At 33.9% G+C, this 19,952-nt stretch overlaps 2 protein-coding genes across 5 annotated transcripts; both read left to right on the forward strand.

Annotated features, from left to right (window-relative positions):
* The first annotated feature begins 219 nt into the window (after positions 1-219).
* Positions 220-7,133, forward strand: LOC145030616 (uncharacterized). 4 transcript variants are annotated; one of them, XM_078978989.1, is made up of 8 exons: positions 220-464; positions 593-684; positions 4,064-4,173; positions 5,651-5,739; positions 5,827-5,971; positions 6,222-6,407; positions 6,549-6,758; positions 6,844-7,133. In XM_078978989.1, exons 6-7 carry the CDS (start codon positions 6,240-6,242, stop codon positions 6,747-6,749), a joined length of 369 nt encoding a protein of 122 aa, XP_078835115.1. In that variant the 5' UTR covers positions 220-464; positions 593-684; positions 4,064-4,173; positions 5,651-5,739; positions 5,827-5,971; positions 6,222-6,239; the 3' UTR covers positions 6,750-6,758; positions 6,844-7,133. The 4 variants fall into 4 exon arrangements, 3 of the variants coding, with proteins under 3 accessions (XP_078835115.1, XP_078835116.1, XP_078835117.1); XM_078978990.1 differs by having other exon boundaries at positions 5,827-5,925; XM_078978991.1 differs by lacking the exons at positions 220-464; positions 593-684 and adding an exon at positions 1,378-1,491 and having other exon boundaries at positions 5,827-6,407.
* A 2,023-nt stretch (positions 7,134-9,156) lies between these two features.
* LOC145030617 (uncharacterized) lies at positions 9,157-19,035 on the forward strand. The gene is made up of 8 exons (XM_078978992.1): positions 9,157-9,226; positions 9,668-12,389; positions 12,502-13,029; positions 14,131-14,802; positions 16,019-17,092; positions 17,462-18,253; positions 18,372-18,437; positions 18,558-19,035. Exons 2-7 carry the CDS (start codon positions 9,696-9,698, stop codon positions 18,390-18,392), a joined length of 5,781 nt encoding a protein of 1,926 aa, XP_078835118.1. The 5' UTR covers positions 9,157-9,226; positions 9,668-9,695; the 3' UTR covers positions 18,393-18,437; positions 18,558-19,035.
* The last annotated feature ends 917 nt before the right edge of the window (positions 19,036-19,952 follow it).

Consider the following 19,952-nt stretch of genomic DNA (forward strand, 5'->3'; position numbering starts at 1 on the left):
CTTTGATTTTGTTTGAGTTTTGATTTGGAGTTGGATTTGGATTTGGTTTTGTTTTCATTTTGGTATTATCTAGTTTATTTTAGGCACTACTAGAAACTTGAGTTTTAGCTACGGATTTAGAGAGGGATTAAATCTGTAGCAAATTTTAGGCTTATAGAGAGGGAATTACGAGAGATCTGCGATGGTTTAAACAAATTTTTTTATTTATTCAACATTTAGCATATTAGAGAGTGTTTAGCGAGGGATCAACTACAGATCTCTCAAGTATTCATCGACGGACTCTTATCCCTCGGTAATTGGTGGAAAACAAAGGCATTTGGCGAGGGTTCAACGAGGGAAAAAAGATCGACTTTTTGGCCATCTGATATGTGTTTAGCGAGAGAATACCGACAGAGCATATGCACGCTATGTTTTTAAGATTGACGATCTCTCGCTGAAATTGATGCTCCAATTCCAAACTTCGTGTAAGTTTTCTTCCGTCCCAAATCAGATTTGTCATTCAAATTGAACACGCTTTCACCCAAATCTGAAATTGACAACACTCTCGAGCTGCAACTTGCTTAACCTAATCTCACCCTCTCTGTTCAAACAGATGACGACAAGAACGGACCATTGCAGCTTCCGATTCCGACAGCCTCCACAATTTTAAAATCTGAAATTATTCTTCGTTAACTTCCGATTCAGGTAAATCTCTTGATTTAATTTGCTTTAGTCATATATTAGGTTAGGTTTGATTTAGTTGCACAATATATTACGTTAGGGTTTAATTTCTTCATTTTTTTTTCCTTTTTCAATCGTCATTCCTCCACACAATACAATGCCCCTGATTTGCAAAGTTGTCAAAGCTAGAAAATCCCAAGGTGTTTTGGTCGTAATATTGCAAGCTCCAATCACAATGCTAGTTAGTGTGAAATGTTTGAGTGAATAAGAGGTAAATAGGAAAGTAGGCAGAAGAGGAACATGCACATTATGAGCATAGGCAGGGGCATTATTACTCTGATAGCCATTGGAGTCTTTCAAGTTCTGTTCCTCTCTGAATATACAACATATGGAATTCAAAGAAATCAATCCACTTTGGTATGACCATAAAAATCCTTCTGCTCTTAAACTGAGAGATATACACAGACACATAAACACACACACACACACATTAACTCAAAGATGACACAACACCACCCATTAACTCCCTTGGTAAAGGAGAAGCTCCAGGAATTGAAGGTGAAGGAACAGTAAAAGGCAAGTTAGCAGGTTTTGGAATTAAAAATTTATGCATCCGCTTTCCTGTACAATGTTTCATATTTTAACCAAGAACCTGAAAGGATAATGAGTATGTCTAACCTACTTTTAATGTATGACAGATTGTATGAAGCAAACCATCCTTGTTTCATCCAAAGCACTCAAACCAAAATCCGAAACCTTCAAATTCCATTCATCATCTAATAACAAATTCTCAGGTTTCAAATCCCAGTGGTAAACTCCACAGTCGGAAGGGTAATTTGGTCTAATTCACACTTGTCCATAATATCTTGTTTCTTCAAGTGTAATTGTGCGATTACAGTCTCCGTAGCATCTATCCTATTTTTATGCTTTGTTATGTTTGTTGTAGCAGCAGAGATTTCTGTTTTCCATTCTTTCATCTCCTTCTCACACCTTTCTGATTGTGACTTCCACTCTTGTATTTCTTCCTTCAATGTATCAACCTCCCTGGTAGCTTTCTCTATAGTTGATCTAACTTGTTTCTCTCTCTCATCAACCTCAAGCAAAACATTTTTTAGTTCATTCTGTGATGATTTCAGCTTAGCAATCCGTGCTCCCATGTCCCTCTTTTTCTCATACTCCAGCTGGTATTTCTTTGAAACCACACTGATTTTCCCAGATGCTTCAGATATCTTTAACTGCATCTCACTTATTGAACCCAGCTTCTGTAACTCTGCTTCAAACCCTTTTTTTTCCTTTTTGAGACCTTCTATCTTCTTATCATCACATTTATGTGAACTCTCTTTCATTTCACCACTTATACCAGCAGTTATGGTACCAGCCTTTGTTAATAAAGTTCCATCAATAGTTACAACTTTAAACCCCTCTCCAGTCCAACTCAGATGCTTAGCCTCATCAAGATCTTCACAGACTAACGTATTCCCCACAGCGAATAGGATGGCTTTGTCAAATACTTTGTCATTTGAAATCACATCAACGATAAGCCTTGCAGTTCCTCCTAAGGCTCGCAGCTTCCCAATGATTGGCTTGACTCGGACTGAGTGAAGAGGTAGAAATGTCATAGGAGGAAACCTTTGGTCTTTTAGATACTTGATACATTCATTTCCTGTATACTCATTATTAACAACTACAGCATCCCTAAATCTGCCCATAGCAACTTTATTTGCTTCATCATTCCGGCTTTCATTACGTTTGATTTGTCTATGATCTTAATTGCAACACTTGTCCCGATTTCAAGGTTCCTTCCATGGTAGACTTTTGCAAAATTCCCATGTCCAATCAACTTCCCTAACTCGTAACGTTGCATCAAAACACCCTCTTTGTTATCCGTTTACTACAATTAACCGAAAAAGTTCTAACACTTTCAACGATTTGAAGAGATGTGGTCAAAACACGTTTTCGTGCTCTTACTGGGATTCTCAGTTTTATTTTAATGGACTAGATCTGGACTATATATGATAATGGACAGATATACCAAATCTATGACTAGACCTGAAATGGAAGAATGAACTATCAGATACATATTTTTAATCATCAAAATATAAAGTGAAGACGGTATTCTTGCTTCTAACTTGATATGAGCTGTCAATCTGTCATACATTAAAAGTCAAGAAATAACATATCACTACTAGAAACTTGAGTTTCAGCTACGGATTTAGAATATGTACAAGGTTTTGGAAAATATGGGTTGAATAACATGTCAAAATGAGTTTGTGTCAAACCTGAAAGAAGTATGCATCCTACTTGCAAATTCTAATATGATTTGATGCTTGTTCTAATTTACCCCTAGATATGATATGCTTGTTGAATCTCCCCTGATAAACTCAAGAGTAGGAGATCAGTAGATGTTCTGAAAAGGGAAAAACTAGATAGAGGTTCAAGGAATGAAACTAAGGAAAGACATATTAGAAGAGGTTCTCAAGACACACGTGATGTTCCTCGATACAATATCGATTCATCACAACCATTTTCTCTTGATGAGATAGTTGAGGTCAAAGAAGCAAGCAGAAAGTCAATGACAAAAGACCAGATAAAGGAAAGTACAAAGATATTTATCTAAATGGAGTGTTTAGCCCTCCAATGAGCAAGAAAGAAGAGAAGTATGATAACATGGACATCTCAGGGAAGGATGTTCAGGTTGATAATGGTTATGTTAATCATCAGAAAAATGTGAATCAACCTGGTTCATCATCTACCAGATCAAACAGAAGCACACAAAACAAGGACACTAAGGTTCGAAGACCAGTTGATATTGAATCTGTACCCGAAGTAGCTCTTGATGACATTGCAATCAAAGCAATGATATCTATTTTGAGTGGTTACATTAAAAGTTTTCTCAAAGATCAAGATTTCAGGACATCAATGTACCACAACTGCTTTGCTGCCATTAATTTTTGTAAGTTAGAAGAAGAAATAGTGGCTGAAAGCAAAGTTATATCGAATCTTGACCAAGCCATAGAAACAGTTGAAAAAGCTGCAGATAATCGCGTCACAACAAAAGAGCTCAAAAAAGCTTCTTTATAGCTTAGTGTGATCACAAGTCTAAATGCTATCTCTAACCCATTTGTGACAAACTCCAACATTTCTCTCATTAAACAAATACTCAAAATACCCTTCAACAAGCATGTGCAAAAACTTGGGTCATTAATCACTCATATATACAATAATGTAAATTTCCATTATTTGGTTAATTAACCTTGTTTAATTCACGTGTGTCTCTGTGTATGCATGCTTCATTTCTGTAATATGATAACTCATATTTTCTGTAAAACTTCATTTCCTTTCTGTATCTGTAATAAAATAATTACTTTTTTTTAACATCTCCCTAATTGCCCTGATTCTGTAGGACCAGGGAGCTTCCTGAAAGGTGAATCAGAGGGACTTTTGAAACTTCCTACAGACATCGCATTGTTGGATGATCCTGCATTCCGCCCTTATGTTGAGCTCTATGCAAAGGTATATTGTGAACTTATTATTATTATAATATAATAACCAAATGTGATGCCAAGTAAACTTTGATCTTTTATTCACTGGGTAGAAACTAAAGATATATTGCATTTATTCAATATATGGACATCCAAACTAAAGAAAAGAAAGATGATGTTTTGACATTCTAGAATGTCTTCACAAGTATTGGGCGTAGATATCCCTTGTGTCGTACATGTGTTTTGTTGCTCACATGTTACATAGTTTGACATGTTATAGTGCCTATGTTTTCTTTATGTGCTTTGTGCTAGCTTACAAACATGCTGTATTTAATCACCGTGTTAAGATTGATGATGAGATAACATTGGTAAGACAGCTAAGTCCCTATCATGCATTTGCATTCCTTTATCAAGCAATGATTTAAAGATGAAAAATGTTTTAAAATATTGAAACTGATTTAAGACAAAAGGTGATTAAAGCTGAAATAATATGAAAGGCGTTTTAAAAATGAAAAATCATTTTAAGACGAAAGGTGTTTAGATATGAAAAATATAAATTGTTAAAAATAACTTATTCATTGTTATTAACAATGGGATAATAATTGTTCTATTAAATTAAAATGTTCATATGAAATATTTCCATTATTTTGAATCATATTATAACATGAAAATGTATTAAAAAATTAGAAATTAAAGTTATATTTATAATGATAAAAAGTGCATAATAAAATATTTGAAAAATATATATATTGTTGAAAATGACTTAATCATGTATGATATTTTATTTTTTCACCGGACTTTTTAGTAAATGTTTTCAATATGTTTGATTATTGCTAAAATTTATTATTTATGTTTAATGGAGCAAATCATATTTTAATTCATAAACACTCTTTACACAACACACACATACAATATTTTTGTCTTCAATGTCAATCTAAAGATATAACTATGTGTAGCATCCACTAATCACTCTTATTGTATGCTAATATATTAATTAACAAATCAAATTATAAAGACTCCAAGTATGTTTATTGATATATTTTATAACACTAGTTTTAATAAAAAAAAATGTCACTTAACAATTCTTGATTTGCTCACCTGAACAGTGACTACATTTTCTATCGGCAAATCATGTTCTTGGTTTTTTTCTTGAATAATAAGCCTCTGTCCACTGCACAAATTAAAACCATAATAAGGGAAATTACTTTTTTACCCTTTTTAACAAGAACAGTAACTAATATACCTATGGAGCCATGTCTTGTAATATAGCTCCTCAAAGGGTTGGAATCCTGCATTTTAAATTAAAAAAATAAAATAAAAACATGAATTATGTTTTTAAAATATAAAAAACAAATTAATACTCACCCTGGTGGATCAAAATATGGAAGAAATGCTCGAATTTATCAAAGACAGTTGATGTAATGTCTTTTCTTTGTAGTTTGTAATCAGAATTTAATTTTTGGAGCTCTGAATTCAATGATGTTGTTGGAAACGTTTATCACAATCAGGGAAAAATAATAGAAATAAATTAGAAGATGGCTCTGTTTCCAAACATACCGGGGATTCTATATATATTCGTCAACATAAGAAAAGAACGGTAAGATGTTTGCATCTCACCTTAGTTTCCACTTAGACTATTGAGTTTTTGTTTTGTTTTTTAATGTATTACTAATGGATTTTGTAGAAAGCAACACTTAAACGCCCTCCTACAGGAGTTGAACTTTATGCAAGGTTGCACACTAAACGGTCTACTCAAGAGTACATTACACCAAAGGCAGCTAAAGTTAAGACTTTGTTAAAGCAACAAATTGACATAAAACAAATCTTTCGTAAGTAGTAATCAACTTACAAAAGAAAAGAAACAAATTATTATCTCTAAATGTTTGATCCTCTTCCTAGTTGTAATTAAGTGTTTTGTAAGTAGTAATCAACTTTATGCAAGGTTTGAGTATTAATTAATAGGGGGCTTATGTAGTGGTTCATTCCATCCCTTGAATATGAATTTAACGGAATGGAATGAACCATTCCATTCCTTATTTCATGTTTCTGTTTTCTCATATATTTTTTTTGCTATAATAGGAGGCTTATGAAAGAGCTATGGTGGCTAAGTTTGGTGATGATACTAGTTGTCACCCCCTCTTGGATAATGAAACATGGTGTGATGTTTCCGGAGGAGTCAAGAAAGGAAGAATATATGGATTCGGATCTGTATCTGATCCAACGAGCTTTTTGGAAGGAACATCTAGTACAATAACATCCCAAGAGGTTCGTTTAATTTTGTACTTTGTAAAAATTTCCTATCATAGCATTGTACTTACAAAGTTTCTTATCATGGCATTGTACTTACAAAGTTTCCTATCATGGTATTGTACTTACAAAGTTTCCTATCATGGCATTGTACTTTAGGTTGTCTATGAACGTGTACGAAACGAGATGCGTGGGGAAATGGATGCTAAAGCTGCAGAAATGGAAGCTAAACATCAACAAATGCGTGAGGAAATGGATGCCAAAGCTGCAAGAATAGATGCCAAACAACAACAAATTGATGCAAAATATGAAGCAATGGAGAAGATGTATGCAGCCTTGAAAAATATGATAGGAAATTGAAAATTAGAGGTAATATGATGTTAACCATTAGTATTTTATGTTTTTGAATGACTTGTTAACCTTTTGTATTTGATACTTTTGATTGTTTTTATAGGAATGAGAACCGAAGATGATTGGATGGACATGAAATGAAGCGAGCAGCTAAAATGTTATTTTGAAGTTATGTTTTGTGAAAACTCATTTCCCAATGCTTATTTTGAAGGTTAAACTTTTTTTTTGTTTGTACCTCTTTTGCATACTTTGGATTTCTTGGTGTTAAAATGTTATTTTGAAGTTAAACCTTTGGGAGTTTGATGTTTTATGGATAGTTTTGGTTTTGGATGTTTTTTGAATGATACATTAGTAAACTTTGATAGTTTTGGTATTGTAATGTTTGGTTGTATATTATTTGATGTTTTTTAGTATAAAAGTTTGATAATTGTAGTATTTTTTTTCTTTTAGAATCATAATAAAAAAATGATATTAGAAGTTCGCGACGGATTGGTGAGAATAAAAAAAGCTTTTTAATGCATCAATTTTGCGAGGGATTAGCTACAGAAAAAATATTATGTCTAAAGTTTGTGACAGATCAGCGACGAAACAAAAAAAAAAAATCATGTATAAATTTTGCAAGGGATTAACTATGGGAAAAAACCATGTCTAAAGTTTGCGACAGATTAGCGACGGAAAAAAAAAACCAGTATATGAATTTTGCAAAGGATTTGCTACGGAAAAAAAACTGATCAAGGAAATTTGTGACAGAATAGCGACAGAATGGAGTTATCGAATTTTGTCGCTAATGCCCTGAGTAAATGTATTGAGTGACATTTAGCGACGGATATTCTGTCGCTACATTTGTCGCAAGGGAAAACCTCTCTGTCGTTAAAACCCTTGCTGAGAAATTAGCCACCTATTAATTACCTATGGAATGAATCCGTCGCTGATCCATCGCAAACAACATTTAGCGACGGAATAGCGACGGAATCTTCCGTCTCTAAAACCCATGTTTCTAGTAGTGAGGGTTTAAGCCAAAGGAGATGGGGAATATATTTTTTAGGGTTTTCTCCGAAAAGGATGAAAATTTTGGAGATTGAATATGAGGCAAAATAGGCCATTTACTTATATTTAACACCCATTTGTTAATGTTGTACATGTTAGGGGCCATTTGTACAATAAAATATGTTTTAGGGACTAACAATGCAAAAAAAAAACATATGGACCGAAACCATATTATTTTTCATGAAGTAGATGATGCACTAAATTTGTAATTTAGTGTACAGTATAAATCCATTCAATCTCATTGCCTTTTGGAGATGAACAGAAATGAAAGTAGTTGATATATATGTTCATAAAAATATAAAGATTTTGTTTTATTATTTTTTTATTTGAGTGCATAATTAGAAAATATCAAAGTTAAAGTAACATAGATATCTATTTTGCTTAAGCTTTTTGACACTTGCACACACACATACCAGTTATTCGCGTTGTGGTTGAACACATAATGGATCCCCTTGGTTGGTGTAATGTGACGTATTAATTTGAAAAGGCAATGTGCCAACTTTATTCGACGTTTCCTTGTTAAACACTCAACAAAATCTCATTTCACCTTTTATTTCAATTCTTGCCCACAATTTCAAGATTTTGTAGGTTTATTCGTGCAAATTACTCATTTGCTCCTCTTGTAAAAATTCATTTTATGAAAATAAAACTTTAAACAGATCATTTAAAAAAAATAATTTCCAATATGATTTGAACTGGTTTCTTTAAACATTACTTGACGTCTCTTCGATTAGTTAAACTTTCAAACAACAGGTCATAGAAACCTTTCTAGTTGTTGTGTTTCATCGTCATCATAATTAATTTGGCTGCATTTCGGTTTCTTTTTATCTAATAAATGCAGTCGTAGAAACCTTTAAAACATCATTGACATACCTAATCCATAGCATCCATCATCCATGTGCAAAACTTTAACCAAAACATAGAAAACAAGCCATGAAACATATTGTTACAATTGGGTTTCTTTTTATCTAAAATTTGTGAAAGTTTTATTTTTAGCTTTGAGAGTTATTTCCTTTTAAAACTCGTCCATTTATCCACTAACAAGCATTAAAATATAAATTGGTTCCGTTTTTAAATCTATTTTTCTTCAAAATAGTTGTATCCTAATAGACAATTAATCCAAATCATATAAAATTATACTTGTATGCAACTATATTAACGAATTGTTTTAAATAAAATGTTATGTGAGAGGGAATGAAGTATACAATGAATGGATTCGATATTTTGTATGATAGATTTTCCTTAATTATAATGAAAACATAATACTTTTAAAAAAAAAAAAAAGAATATAGAATCAACCAAAACCCCCAACATCTCCTAAACCTTTATTCTTTGTGTTTATGCTTTTTTTTCCCCACTTTTACTGTTCTTACTCTTTTATTTGAGAGTTGTGCATTTTGTTTGAGACAAGAAGATATAGCAAACAAAGCAAAGTGCAGGTACGCTCTTTCATCTGTAGTAATTTTCAAGCATTTTTTGTACAATCCATGGTTTTTTGTCTATCTTTTTCAAACTGAACACTGATTATGATATCCACACTTCATATTTCATCACATATCGCATGAATTTGTGTTTGTGTAAAATAATGGATGAAAAGATAAAGCAAGCAAACCCAGATGGACAACACTGAACATCATTCTTGACAATATAGCCTTAACGTCTATTACTATCATCATGTTTAAATTAATCAAAAAGTTTCTCTTCAAATTTATTTTAGATTTTAAGTTTTCTCTTTTTCAAGATTACGTCATAGGTCTATGGTTGAAATATAATGCAACTTAACCTTACCCGAAATGAATATAAGATGCATGTATTTGTTCATTATATATGTACTTCCATCGAATTGCCCTTTTTAAATTGTCGGCTGCTGTACTATGTAGGTGTGATCAGAAGTAACAATTTTGAGCAATGGATGTTATTAATGCAATTATTAAACCAGTTGTTGACACTCTTATGGTTCCTGTTAAGAGACATCTGGGCTACATGATAAACTGTACAAAATATGTTAGGGATATGCATAACAAATTGAGCGAGTTGAATTCTGCAAAAACTGGTGTTGAAGATCACATTAAACAAAACACAAGTAGCCTTCTTGAGGTTCCAGCCCAAGTCAGGGGTTGGTTGGAAGATGTAGGAAAAATCAATGCAAAAGTGGAAGACATACCTAGTGATGTCAGCAGTTGTTTCAGTCTCAAGCTTAGGCACAAGGTCGGAAGGAAAGCCTTCAAGATCATTGAGGAAGTTGAAAGTCTCACAAGAAAACACTCTCTAATCATCTGGACTGATCATCCGATTCCACTTGGAAAAGTTGATTCCATGAAGGCATCCGTCTCTACGCCATCTACTTATCATGATGACTTCAAGTCAAGAGAACAGATTTTCACAGAAGCACTACAAGCACTCCACCCAAACCACAAATCCCACATGATAGCCTTATGTGGGATGGGTGGTGTTGGGAAAACCACAATGATGAAAAGGTTGAAGAAGATTGTGCAAGAAAAGAAAATGTTTGATTTTATTATTGAGGCAGTTATAGGGCACAAAACGGATCCCATTGCTATTCAGGAAGCAGTAGCAGATTACCTCAGTATAGAGCTCAAAGAAAAAACTAAATCAGCAAGAGCTGATATGCTTCGTAAAATGTTAGTTGCCAAGTCAGATGGTGGTAAAAATAAGTTCCTAGTAATACTTGACGATGTATGGCAGTTTGTTGATTTAGAAGATATCGGTTTAAGTCCTTTGCCAAATCAAGGTGTCGACTTCAAGGTCTTGCTAACATCTCGGGATGTAGATGTTTGCACTATGATGGGAGTCGAAGCCAATTCAATTCTCAACATGAAAATCTTACTAGATGAAGAAGCACAAAGTTTGTTCATGGAGTTTGTACAAATTTCGAGTGATGTTGATCCCAACCTTCATAAGATGGGAGAAGATATTGTAAGAAAGTGTTGTGGTTTGCCTATTGCCATCAAAACCATGGCCCTTACTCTTAGAAATAAAAGCAAGGATGCATGGAGTGATGCACTTTCTCGTTTAGAGCATCATGACCTTCACAATTTTGTGAATGAAGTTTTTGGAATTAGCTACGACTATCTTCAAGACCAGGAGACTAAATATATCTTTTTGCTTTGTGGATTGTTTCCCGAAGACTACAATATTCCTCCTGAGGAGTTAATGAGGTATGGATGGGGCTTAAATTTATTTAAAAAAGTGTATACTATAAGAGAAGCAAGAGCCAGACTCAACACCTGCATTGAGCGGCTTATCCATACCAATTTGTTGATGGAAGGAGATGTTGTTGGGTGTGTAAAGATGCATGATCTAGCACTTGCTTTTGTTATGGATATGTTTTCTAAAGTGCAGGATGCTTCAATTGTCAACCATGGTAGCATGTCAGGGTGGCCTGAAAATGATGTGAGTGGCTCTTGCCAAAGAATTTCATTAACATGCAAGGGTATGTCTGGGTTTCCTATAGACCTCAACTTTCCAAACCTCACAATTTTAAAACTTATGCATGGAGATAAGTTTCTCAAGTTTCCTCCAAACTTTTATGAACAAATGGAAAAGCTTCAAGTTGTATCGTTTCATGAAATGAAATATCCGTTTCTTCCCTCGTCTCCTCAATATTGCTCCACCAACCTTCGAGTTCTTCATCTCCATCAATGCTCATTGATGTTTGATTGCTCTTGTATTGGAAATCTGTTTAATCTGGAGGTGTTGAGCTTTGCTAATTCTGGCATTGAATGGTTACCTTCCAGAATTGGAAATTTGAAGAAGCTAAGGCTACTAGATTTGACAGATTGTTTTGGTCTTCGTATAGATAAGGGTGTCTTAAAAAATTTGGTCAAACTTGAAGAGGTTTATATGAGAGTTGCTGTTCGAAGTAAAAAAGCCGGAAATAGAAAAGCCATTAGCTTCACAGATGATAACTGCAATGAGATGGCGGAACTTTCAAAAAACCTTTTTGCATTAGAATTTGAGTTCTTTGAAATCAATGCTCAACCGAAGAATATGTCTTTTGAGAAACTTGAACGATTCAAGATCTCGATGGGAAGTGAGTTAAGAGCGGATCATTTGATATCGAGTAGTCACTCGTTCGAAAACACGTTGAGGTTGGTCACCAAAAAAGGTGAGCTATTGGAATCCAAAATGAATGAGTTGTTTCAAAAAACAGACGTGCTCTATTTAAGTGTAGGGGATATGAATGATCTTGAAGATATTGAGGTGAAGTCATTGCATCCTCCTCAATCCTCTTCGTTCTACAATTTAAGAGTCCTTGTCGTTTCGCGTTGCACGGAGTTGAGATATCTTTTCACAGTTAGCGTTGTAAAAGCTTTGTCAAAACTTGAGCATCTGAGAGTTTCCTACTGCAAGAACATGGAAGAACTCATACATACCGGGGGTAACGGAGAAGAGAAAATTACGTTCCCCAAGCTGAAGTTTTTATATTTGCATACACTATCGAAGCTATCGGGTTTGTGCCATAATGTGAACATAATTGAGATCCCACAACTCTTGGAGTTGGAACTAGTCTATATTCCAAATATCACAAACATTTATCACAAGAATAATTCGGAAACATCTTGTTTACTGAACAAAGAGGTAAATTAATATGTGTTATATTAATTTAATTCAAACAATCTTTAAAGTTATGTAATTTTATTGTATAATGTATTGCATGGACAAGGGTATTAATGGATGCTTAATTTTGTAGGTTATGATTCCTAAGTTGGAGAAATTGTCTGTTCGTGGAATGGACAATTTGAAGGAGATATGGCCTTGTGAATATAGGATGAGTGGTGAAGTTAAAGTGAGAGAGATTAAAGTGGATTATTGTAATAATCTTGTGAATTTGTTTCCATGCAACCCCATGCCATTGATACATTATCTTGAAGAGCTTGAAGTCAAGAATTGTGGCTCCATTGAGATGTTATTCAACATCGACCTAGATTGTGTTGGTGGAGTTGGAGAAGATTGCGGCAGCAGCAACTTGAGAAGCATTGTTGTTTTTCAATTATGGAATCTAAGTGAGGTTTGGAGGGTAAAAGGTGAAAATAACTCCCATCTCTTGGTTCGTAGCTTTCAAGCCGTTGAAAGCATTACAATTGGAAGTTGTGTGAGGTTTAGACATATATTCATGCCTACTACCACCAATTTTGATCTTGGGGCACTTATCAAGGTTTCCATTAGTGCTTGTGGAGAAACCCGGAGAAAGAATGAATCCATGGAGAGCGACAAGAAGGTATGGCTTTCAATTTCACTTTCTACTTCATTAAGGGTTAGCATCCTACTTTTTTACTAGTGTCACATAGACACTTCACCAAAATCGATATATATTAGATATTTATAAATATCCCCAATTCCATTTTACAATACACAAGTAATTATTATTGATTTTACTATATAAGTAAGTAACTGTAATAAGTTTAACATTTAAAATGTCAATGTTTAAAAAAAACCCAGTTAACTGAAATAAGTTTTAACTAAAAAACGTGACGGTTAATTAATCAAGAAACATGTTGTTTTTGAAATGAGTACAAATTTAGAAAATGATTGAACCATAAGTAAAAAAAAAAAATTAATATTTTATAAGGAAATTGGTCAACCATAATCAATTACATTTTATAATATTTCTATTACAAACTAACTTTTGATAGGAAATTTAATGGTTTCCAGCCATGAGTGATGTCCTTTTTATAATTGTTATGATGCCTAAGTTGTAATTTACCTATCTTATTTTATTCTATTTTTTATGAAATGTCGGTTAAAAAAGTGGATATTATGTTGTATAAAAAATCCATTTTTGTCTCTTGTTTGAAAACATATCACATCTTAATTTGTTTTTGTTAGAACAACTAATTCATACAACCATCTAATCATACTCTTAAATCCATATCTTTTGTCCACAATGAGATTTGAACCTTCAACCATTGGAGAGGTGCACTCTTTCAAAACATCTATTAATGCTAGGCCAAAGGCTTTTTGGTTGTCACATCTTAATTGATTTGTATTTTTCTTTAATCTCCCAATATGCTTGTTGCATGGAACCATCTTTCCATCCTTCATTATTAAACACAATTATAATTTCCTTTTTAAATGTAATGATAAGAGGTTTTGAAAAAGACATCAAGAGTCTTTGGTTTTTTTTCCGAGATATTTTTCCCTTATGTCATAATTTTCTTACAATCAATTTTTAAATGGTTCCTTTATTTAAAGGGAAAAAAATCCTTATTAAATTTGTTTACTATTTCCGTTATTTCTACATATGCCTTCGATGTGCAATTAAATAATTTATGCAATTCGGCATTAGGTGATTCATGTTACTAATTAGATTTCTTCTCAGACTAATATTCTATCAAAGGAAGAGACGTCACAAGTCGATGATAGTATTTCTAAGATCTTTAGATTCTCATCGTGTCTTGCAAACTCTTTTCATAACCTCCGTATGCTTGAATTGCGGAGATATGAAGGAGTGGAGGTGGTGTTTGAGATAGAGGGTGAGAGTCCAACAAGTAGAGAATTGGTAACAACTCACCATAACCAACAACAACCTATTATACTTCCCAACCTCCAGGAATTAGTTCTATGGGAAATGGACAACATGAGTCATGTGTGGAAGTGCAAGAATTGGAATAAATCCTTCACTCTTCCAAAACAACAATCAGAATCCCCATTCCACAACCTCACAACCATAAATATTTACAGATGCAAAACCATTAAGTACTTGTTTTCACCTCTCATGGGAAAACTTCTTTCCAACCTAAAGACAATCGATTTAGTAAAGTGTGATGGTATTGAAGAAGTTGTTTCAAATAGAGACGATGAGGATCAAGAATATACTACATCGGTATTTACCAACACAAGCACCACTGTGTTTCCATGTCTTAATTCTCTATCTCTTAATAGACTTGATAGTCTCAAGTGTATCGGTGGTAGTGTTTGTGCCAATGGTGTGAATAATGAAATATCTTCCAATAATTCCACTACCACTACCGCCTTTGTTGATCAATTTAAGGTATGTTTTCTATATATGAACCAACTTATTTAATTTTCTTTTTGATATCATATTTATATTGCAATGCTAGAAACAAAATGAAGAGATCCCTTACATGAGAGTTTTTTACAGCCTATTTTTTACAGTCTGTATAATAGATAAAATTACTGATGTAACCCTTGTGTAACAAAATTACAGAAATGGTCCCTGTGTAAGACAGAATTATAGAAATGGTCCATTGTAACAAAATTTAAAATATGGTATCTGTGTAATAATGAGGTTACAAAAATGGTCCATATGTAATAGCGATATCACATAAATGGTCCCTTTATACTAGCGACATTGTAGAAATGGTACTTATGTAAGACAAAATTACAGTAATTGTCCCGGTATAATAGCGAAATTACATAAATATATCATTTGCGGTTTTTGCTTCTTTAATTATTATGTTTTATACCAACCTTTTATATTATTTTATTCAGTCGAAAATATAGTATTCATAAATCCCCTGTAAGGCACGGACAATCAAAACTAGTTCACTTGTAAAATTATGATCAAGACAATTATCTACTAATAACTTTCTTTTTGTTTCTATCTAATTGACCTTCTAACCATCCTAGGTTGTGGCTATATGATGCATATCCTTTGTTCTTTCTGTAAACAAGCATGTTAAATACTTTTTCATGATAAATATTACATTTATTATGTTATTTTTTGGACTATTTTCCATTTATAGCTATCATTCCAACCAATTATATATTTAAGTCTTGCTAACTACCAAATGTCCCTTACCTTAGCCGTATCAGGTGTTAGAATTAGGTGTCCTTCCCCTAAGTGGCTTAGGGTTCAAATCTTGTAGTGGACAAAACTGTAGTTTAGAAATAGGATTTAGAGGGTGTTTGTGTTAGACGTTATAAAAAAAAACTAGCTATAATAATAAATTTTAAATTTTAATTTCTTTAACCTCGTTGTGACAAACACATGCTTTCTCAACCTCGTTTATTTTGCATTCCAGATTTTAGATTGTAAAGTCGTATTTCATTTATTTTCTCTTTAATACTACTACATTAATAATAGAAAATCAAAAATACTTTTGTGACATGAAGAATACTCGTTAAGTACAAATGTTGAATTAAATATCTTTATATAAAAGTGGTGTATATGTATGTGGGTAACAAAGAACTGCGCTTTGTTAATTATATTGATTTAATTTTACATTATCTTTCATGTGTTGCAGTCTTCTCAAGTGGGTGATGTTTCTTGGGCCTTAGGCCAATACTCCAGAGAAATAACAATACGGATGTGCTATAAATTGTCAAGTTTGATTCCATCCTATGCAGCAGGACAAATGCAAAAGCTTGAAAAGCTGAAAATAGAACATTGTGGTGGGATGAAGGAGCTATTTGAAACTCAAGGGATCAACAACAACAGTATTGGTTGTGAGGAAGGAAATTTTGATACACCAGCAATTCCACGACTGAATAATGGTTGCATGCTTCAACTTGTGAACCTAAAGGAGTTGAATATCAACAGTGCTAACCATTTGGAATATGTATTCCCATATTCGGCACTTGAAAGCCTTGGGAAACTTGAGGAATTGTGGATAAGGAATTGCTCAGCAATGAAAGTGATTGTGAAGGAAGATGATGGAGAGCAGCAAACAATAAGAACAAAGGGTGCATCTTCTAATGAGGTTGTGGTCTTTCCTCCTATAAAGTCCATTATACTATCTAATCTACCATGCCTCATGGGTTTCTTCTTGGGGATAAATGAGTTCACACATGGTTGGTCGACAGCCCCGCAGATCAAGTATATAGACACAAGCTTAGGAAAACATAGTCTTGAATATGGTCTAATTAACATTCAATTCCCCAACCTAAAGATACTGATTATTAGAGATTGTGACCGTTTGGAACACATATTCACATTCTCTGCAGTTGCAAGCCTCAAGCAACTCGAAGAGTTAAGGGTATGGGATTGCAAGGCAATGAAAGTGATTGTGAAGAAGGAAGAAGAAGATGCATCATCATCATCTTCTTCTTCTTCTTCTTCTAAGAAGGTTGTGGTCTTTCCTCGTCTAAAGTCCATTACGCTGGGCAATCTACAAAACCTTGTGGGTTTCTTCTTGGGGATGAATGACTTCCAATTTCCATTATTGGATGATGTTGTAATCAAGAGATGTCCCCAAATGGTGGTGTTCACATCTGGTCAGTTGACAGCTCTGAAGCTCAAGCATGTACAAACAGGCGTAGGCACATACATTCTTGAATGTGGGCTTAACTTTCATGTGTCCACCACTGCGCATCATCAGGTATAATTATATATTTATTTATTACTATTTTTTTTTACATCATCTAATTAAGAATCATGCCAACATTGATACTAGTTTTAGTCAAATTTAGGTTGGTCGAATCAAAGTTTTCCGTATTGATCGAAGAGCAGAAGGTCGATCCAAAACAAACCTTACATATCTAACTAATTAACTTACTGTGTGAGATCAAAAATAGTAACTGAACAGAAACAATTAGTAGGATTTAATCATCATCACTAATAATTATAATCTTTTCATTGATAGTCGTCATATTGATTAATTACTACTCTTTAATTAACTTGAGTTTCATTATAATTACAACACACGACATGCCAAATATGCCTTACGTTTTCTTTATTCGCCTTGCAGAACCTATTCCAGAGTTCAAACATTACAAGCTCATCCCCTGATACTACAAAAGGAGGAGTACCTTGGTCTTATCAAAATTTGATCAAATTACATGTGTCCGGTTATATGGAAACTCCTAAAAAGCTTTTTCCATGCAATGAGCTGCAGCAACTGCAAAATCTGGAAATGATTAGACTATGGCGCTGTAATTTGGTAGAGGAGGTATTTGAAGCACTCCAAGGGACAAATAGTGGTTCTGCTTCTGCATCACAAACTACTCTTGTCAAACTTCCAAACCTAAGACAAGTGGAGTTAGAGGGGCTAATGAATCTGAGGTATATATGGAGAAGCAATCAGTGGACAGTATTTGAGCTTGCAAACCTAACAAGAGTTGAAATTAACGAATGTGCAAGGTTAGAATATGTATTTACTATTCCCATGGTTGGTAGTCTATTGCAACTCCAAGACCTAACTGTAAGGAGCTGCAAGCGTATGGAGGAGGTGATCAGTAAGGATGCAAATGTAGTTGTAGAAGAAGAGCAGGAAGAATCTAATGGCAAGAGGAATGAGATTGTGTTACCTTGTCTAAGGTCCATAACACTTGGTTTGCTTCCATGTCTTAAGGGGTTTAGCTTGGGGAAGGAGGATTTTTCATTCCCATTATTGGATACTTTGAGATTCATTAAATGCCCAAAAATAACGATTTTCACCAATGGAAATTCAGCTACTCCACAGCTAAAAGAAATAGAAACAATTTATCACTCGTTTCATGCAGGGGAAGACATCAACTCCTTTATAAAGATCAGACAACAGGTAATAAACTAGATCTTTCTTGCTTTCATCATTTTTCAAGTACATTTGAAGAATTCATGCAAGTATTTTGTTATTGTCAAAAGCCGCAACCTATATTTACAAACTTTTATTTATGTAGTTTATACAGCACCCACTCTGATAAGCATAGACAAAGTCTCCGATTAATGACAAGTGAATATTAGAGGTAAATTCCATTTTCATGTCTCCTAATTGACAGTTAGTGGCCTTTTAATTCATGATTTTTGGAATGTACATATTCTTCATGATGATATGTAAATGTTCTAATACTCCCATTGACATTTAGGTTGAATGGTGATGATCATCTAAACCAAAAGACTATGTGTCGGTAGTATTCAAAAAAAGAATTGTTGATCATATGAAGAGGATACTAAAGAACAACATGGTTGCTATGAAAATGTTCAAGAACGGGGAGAAAACCGTATGGATCAAATAACACGCTACTCCTTGATCTAAAATTGTTGGTCGAAGTGTTAGCCTAATAAACTTATTGGGCTTATTTTGTTATGGGATTTTAGCTAGGTCAACCTAGATTAGCTTATAGAACCCTAGCAATCTTTCTTCTCCACTATTTATTAGTTTGCATGGTATCGGTGCTCTATTCAATCCTTTTTTCTGATGTTGAAGTCGACTTGTAGCAAGCACGCTGACTTTGCGCGCATTGTTGAAGACTATTGTATCAGAGCTCTATTCAAAAATTTCAGCTACTTTGGGTATGATTTTTTGGATCATTTTTGTATTCCGTTTGGTATGATTTGTTTAATTTCAAGGATTTTGATTGTTGTTTTGTTCATCTGTTGCTGCTACCATTTGTTTCGATTTACCCCAAACAAAAAAAAATATAGGGATGACATACGTTAAAATCGGAAGTTAGAGACCAAACACGCAATTTACCCCAAAAGTAGGGACCATTCATGTAATTTACTCAAAAGAAATTGTTTGATTTTATTGTACCTCAGTTAGAGCTCAAAGAAAAAACTAAATCAAAGCTTATAAGCTTTGTAAAATGTTACTTGCCAAGTCACATGGCAGTAAAAATAAGTTCCTAGTAATAATTAACAATGTATCGCAGTTTGTTGATATGAATACTATTGGTATAAGTCCTTTGCCAAATTAGGGTGTTTACTTCAAGGTCTTGCTAACATCACGGGATAGAGATGTTTACACTATGATGGGAGTCGACTCTGAACATGAAAATCTTACTTGATACAACAGCACAAGTTTTTCCAACGGTTTGTAGGAATTTCTAACAATGTTGATCACATACTCCAAAAGAACAGAGAAGATATTGTACGAAATGTTGCATTCTATCTATTGCCATAAAAAATGTAGTCCTTACACTTAGATATAAAAGCAAGGTACATGGATGTAACGTCTTTTTCCGAGATAATCTTAACTTGAAGGTTCGGGCGGTAATTGATCTAGTAAAGGTTTTTGGGCTTGATATTAAGGCTTTCGACTTAGAGTGATATTAGGCTTAAGTCAGATTTTAGGTTTGCTGCCCAAGCGTACCATGACGTGGTAGGCTCATGACCACGGTGTGGTACGTTGTGTAATGAAGAATGAGTTTTAATTGGTCACCACAACATGGCAAGAGGATGGCCACAACGTGGTGAACGTTGTGGCCCAAGCCCATGAAATTTAAGGTTTCTTACATATTTAAAGGCTTAAACTCATGTAG

The sequence above is a fragment of the Lactuca saligna genome, chromosome 2 (assembly GCF_052625555.1).
Source record: "Lactuca saligna cultivar CGN05327 chromosome 2, ASM5262555v1, whole genome shotgun sequence".
NCBI lineage: Eukaryota > Viridiplantae > Streptophyta > Magnoliopsida > Asterales > Asteraceae > Lactuca > Lactuca saligna.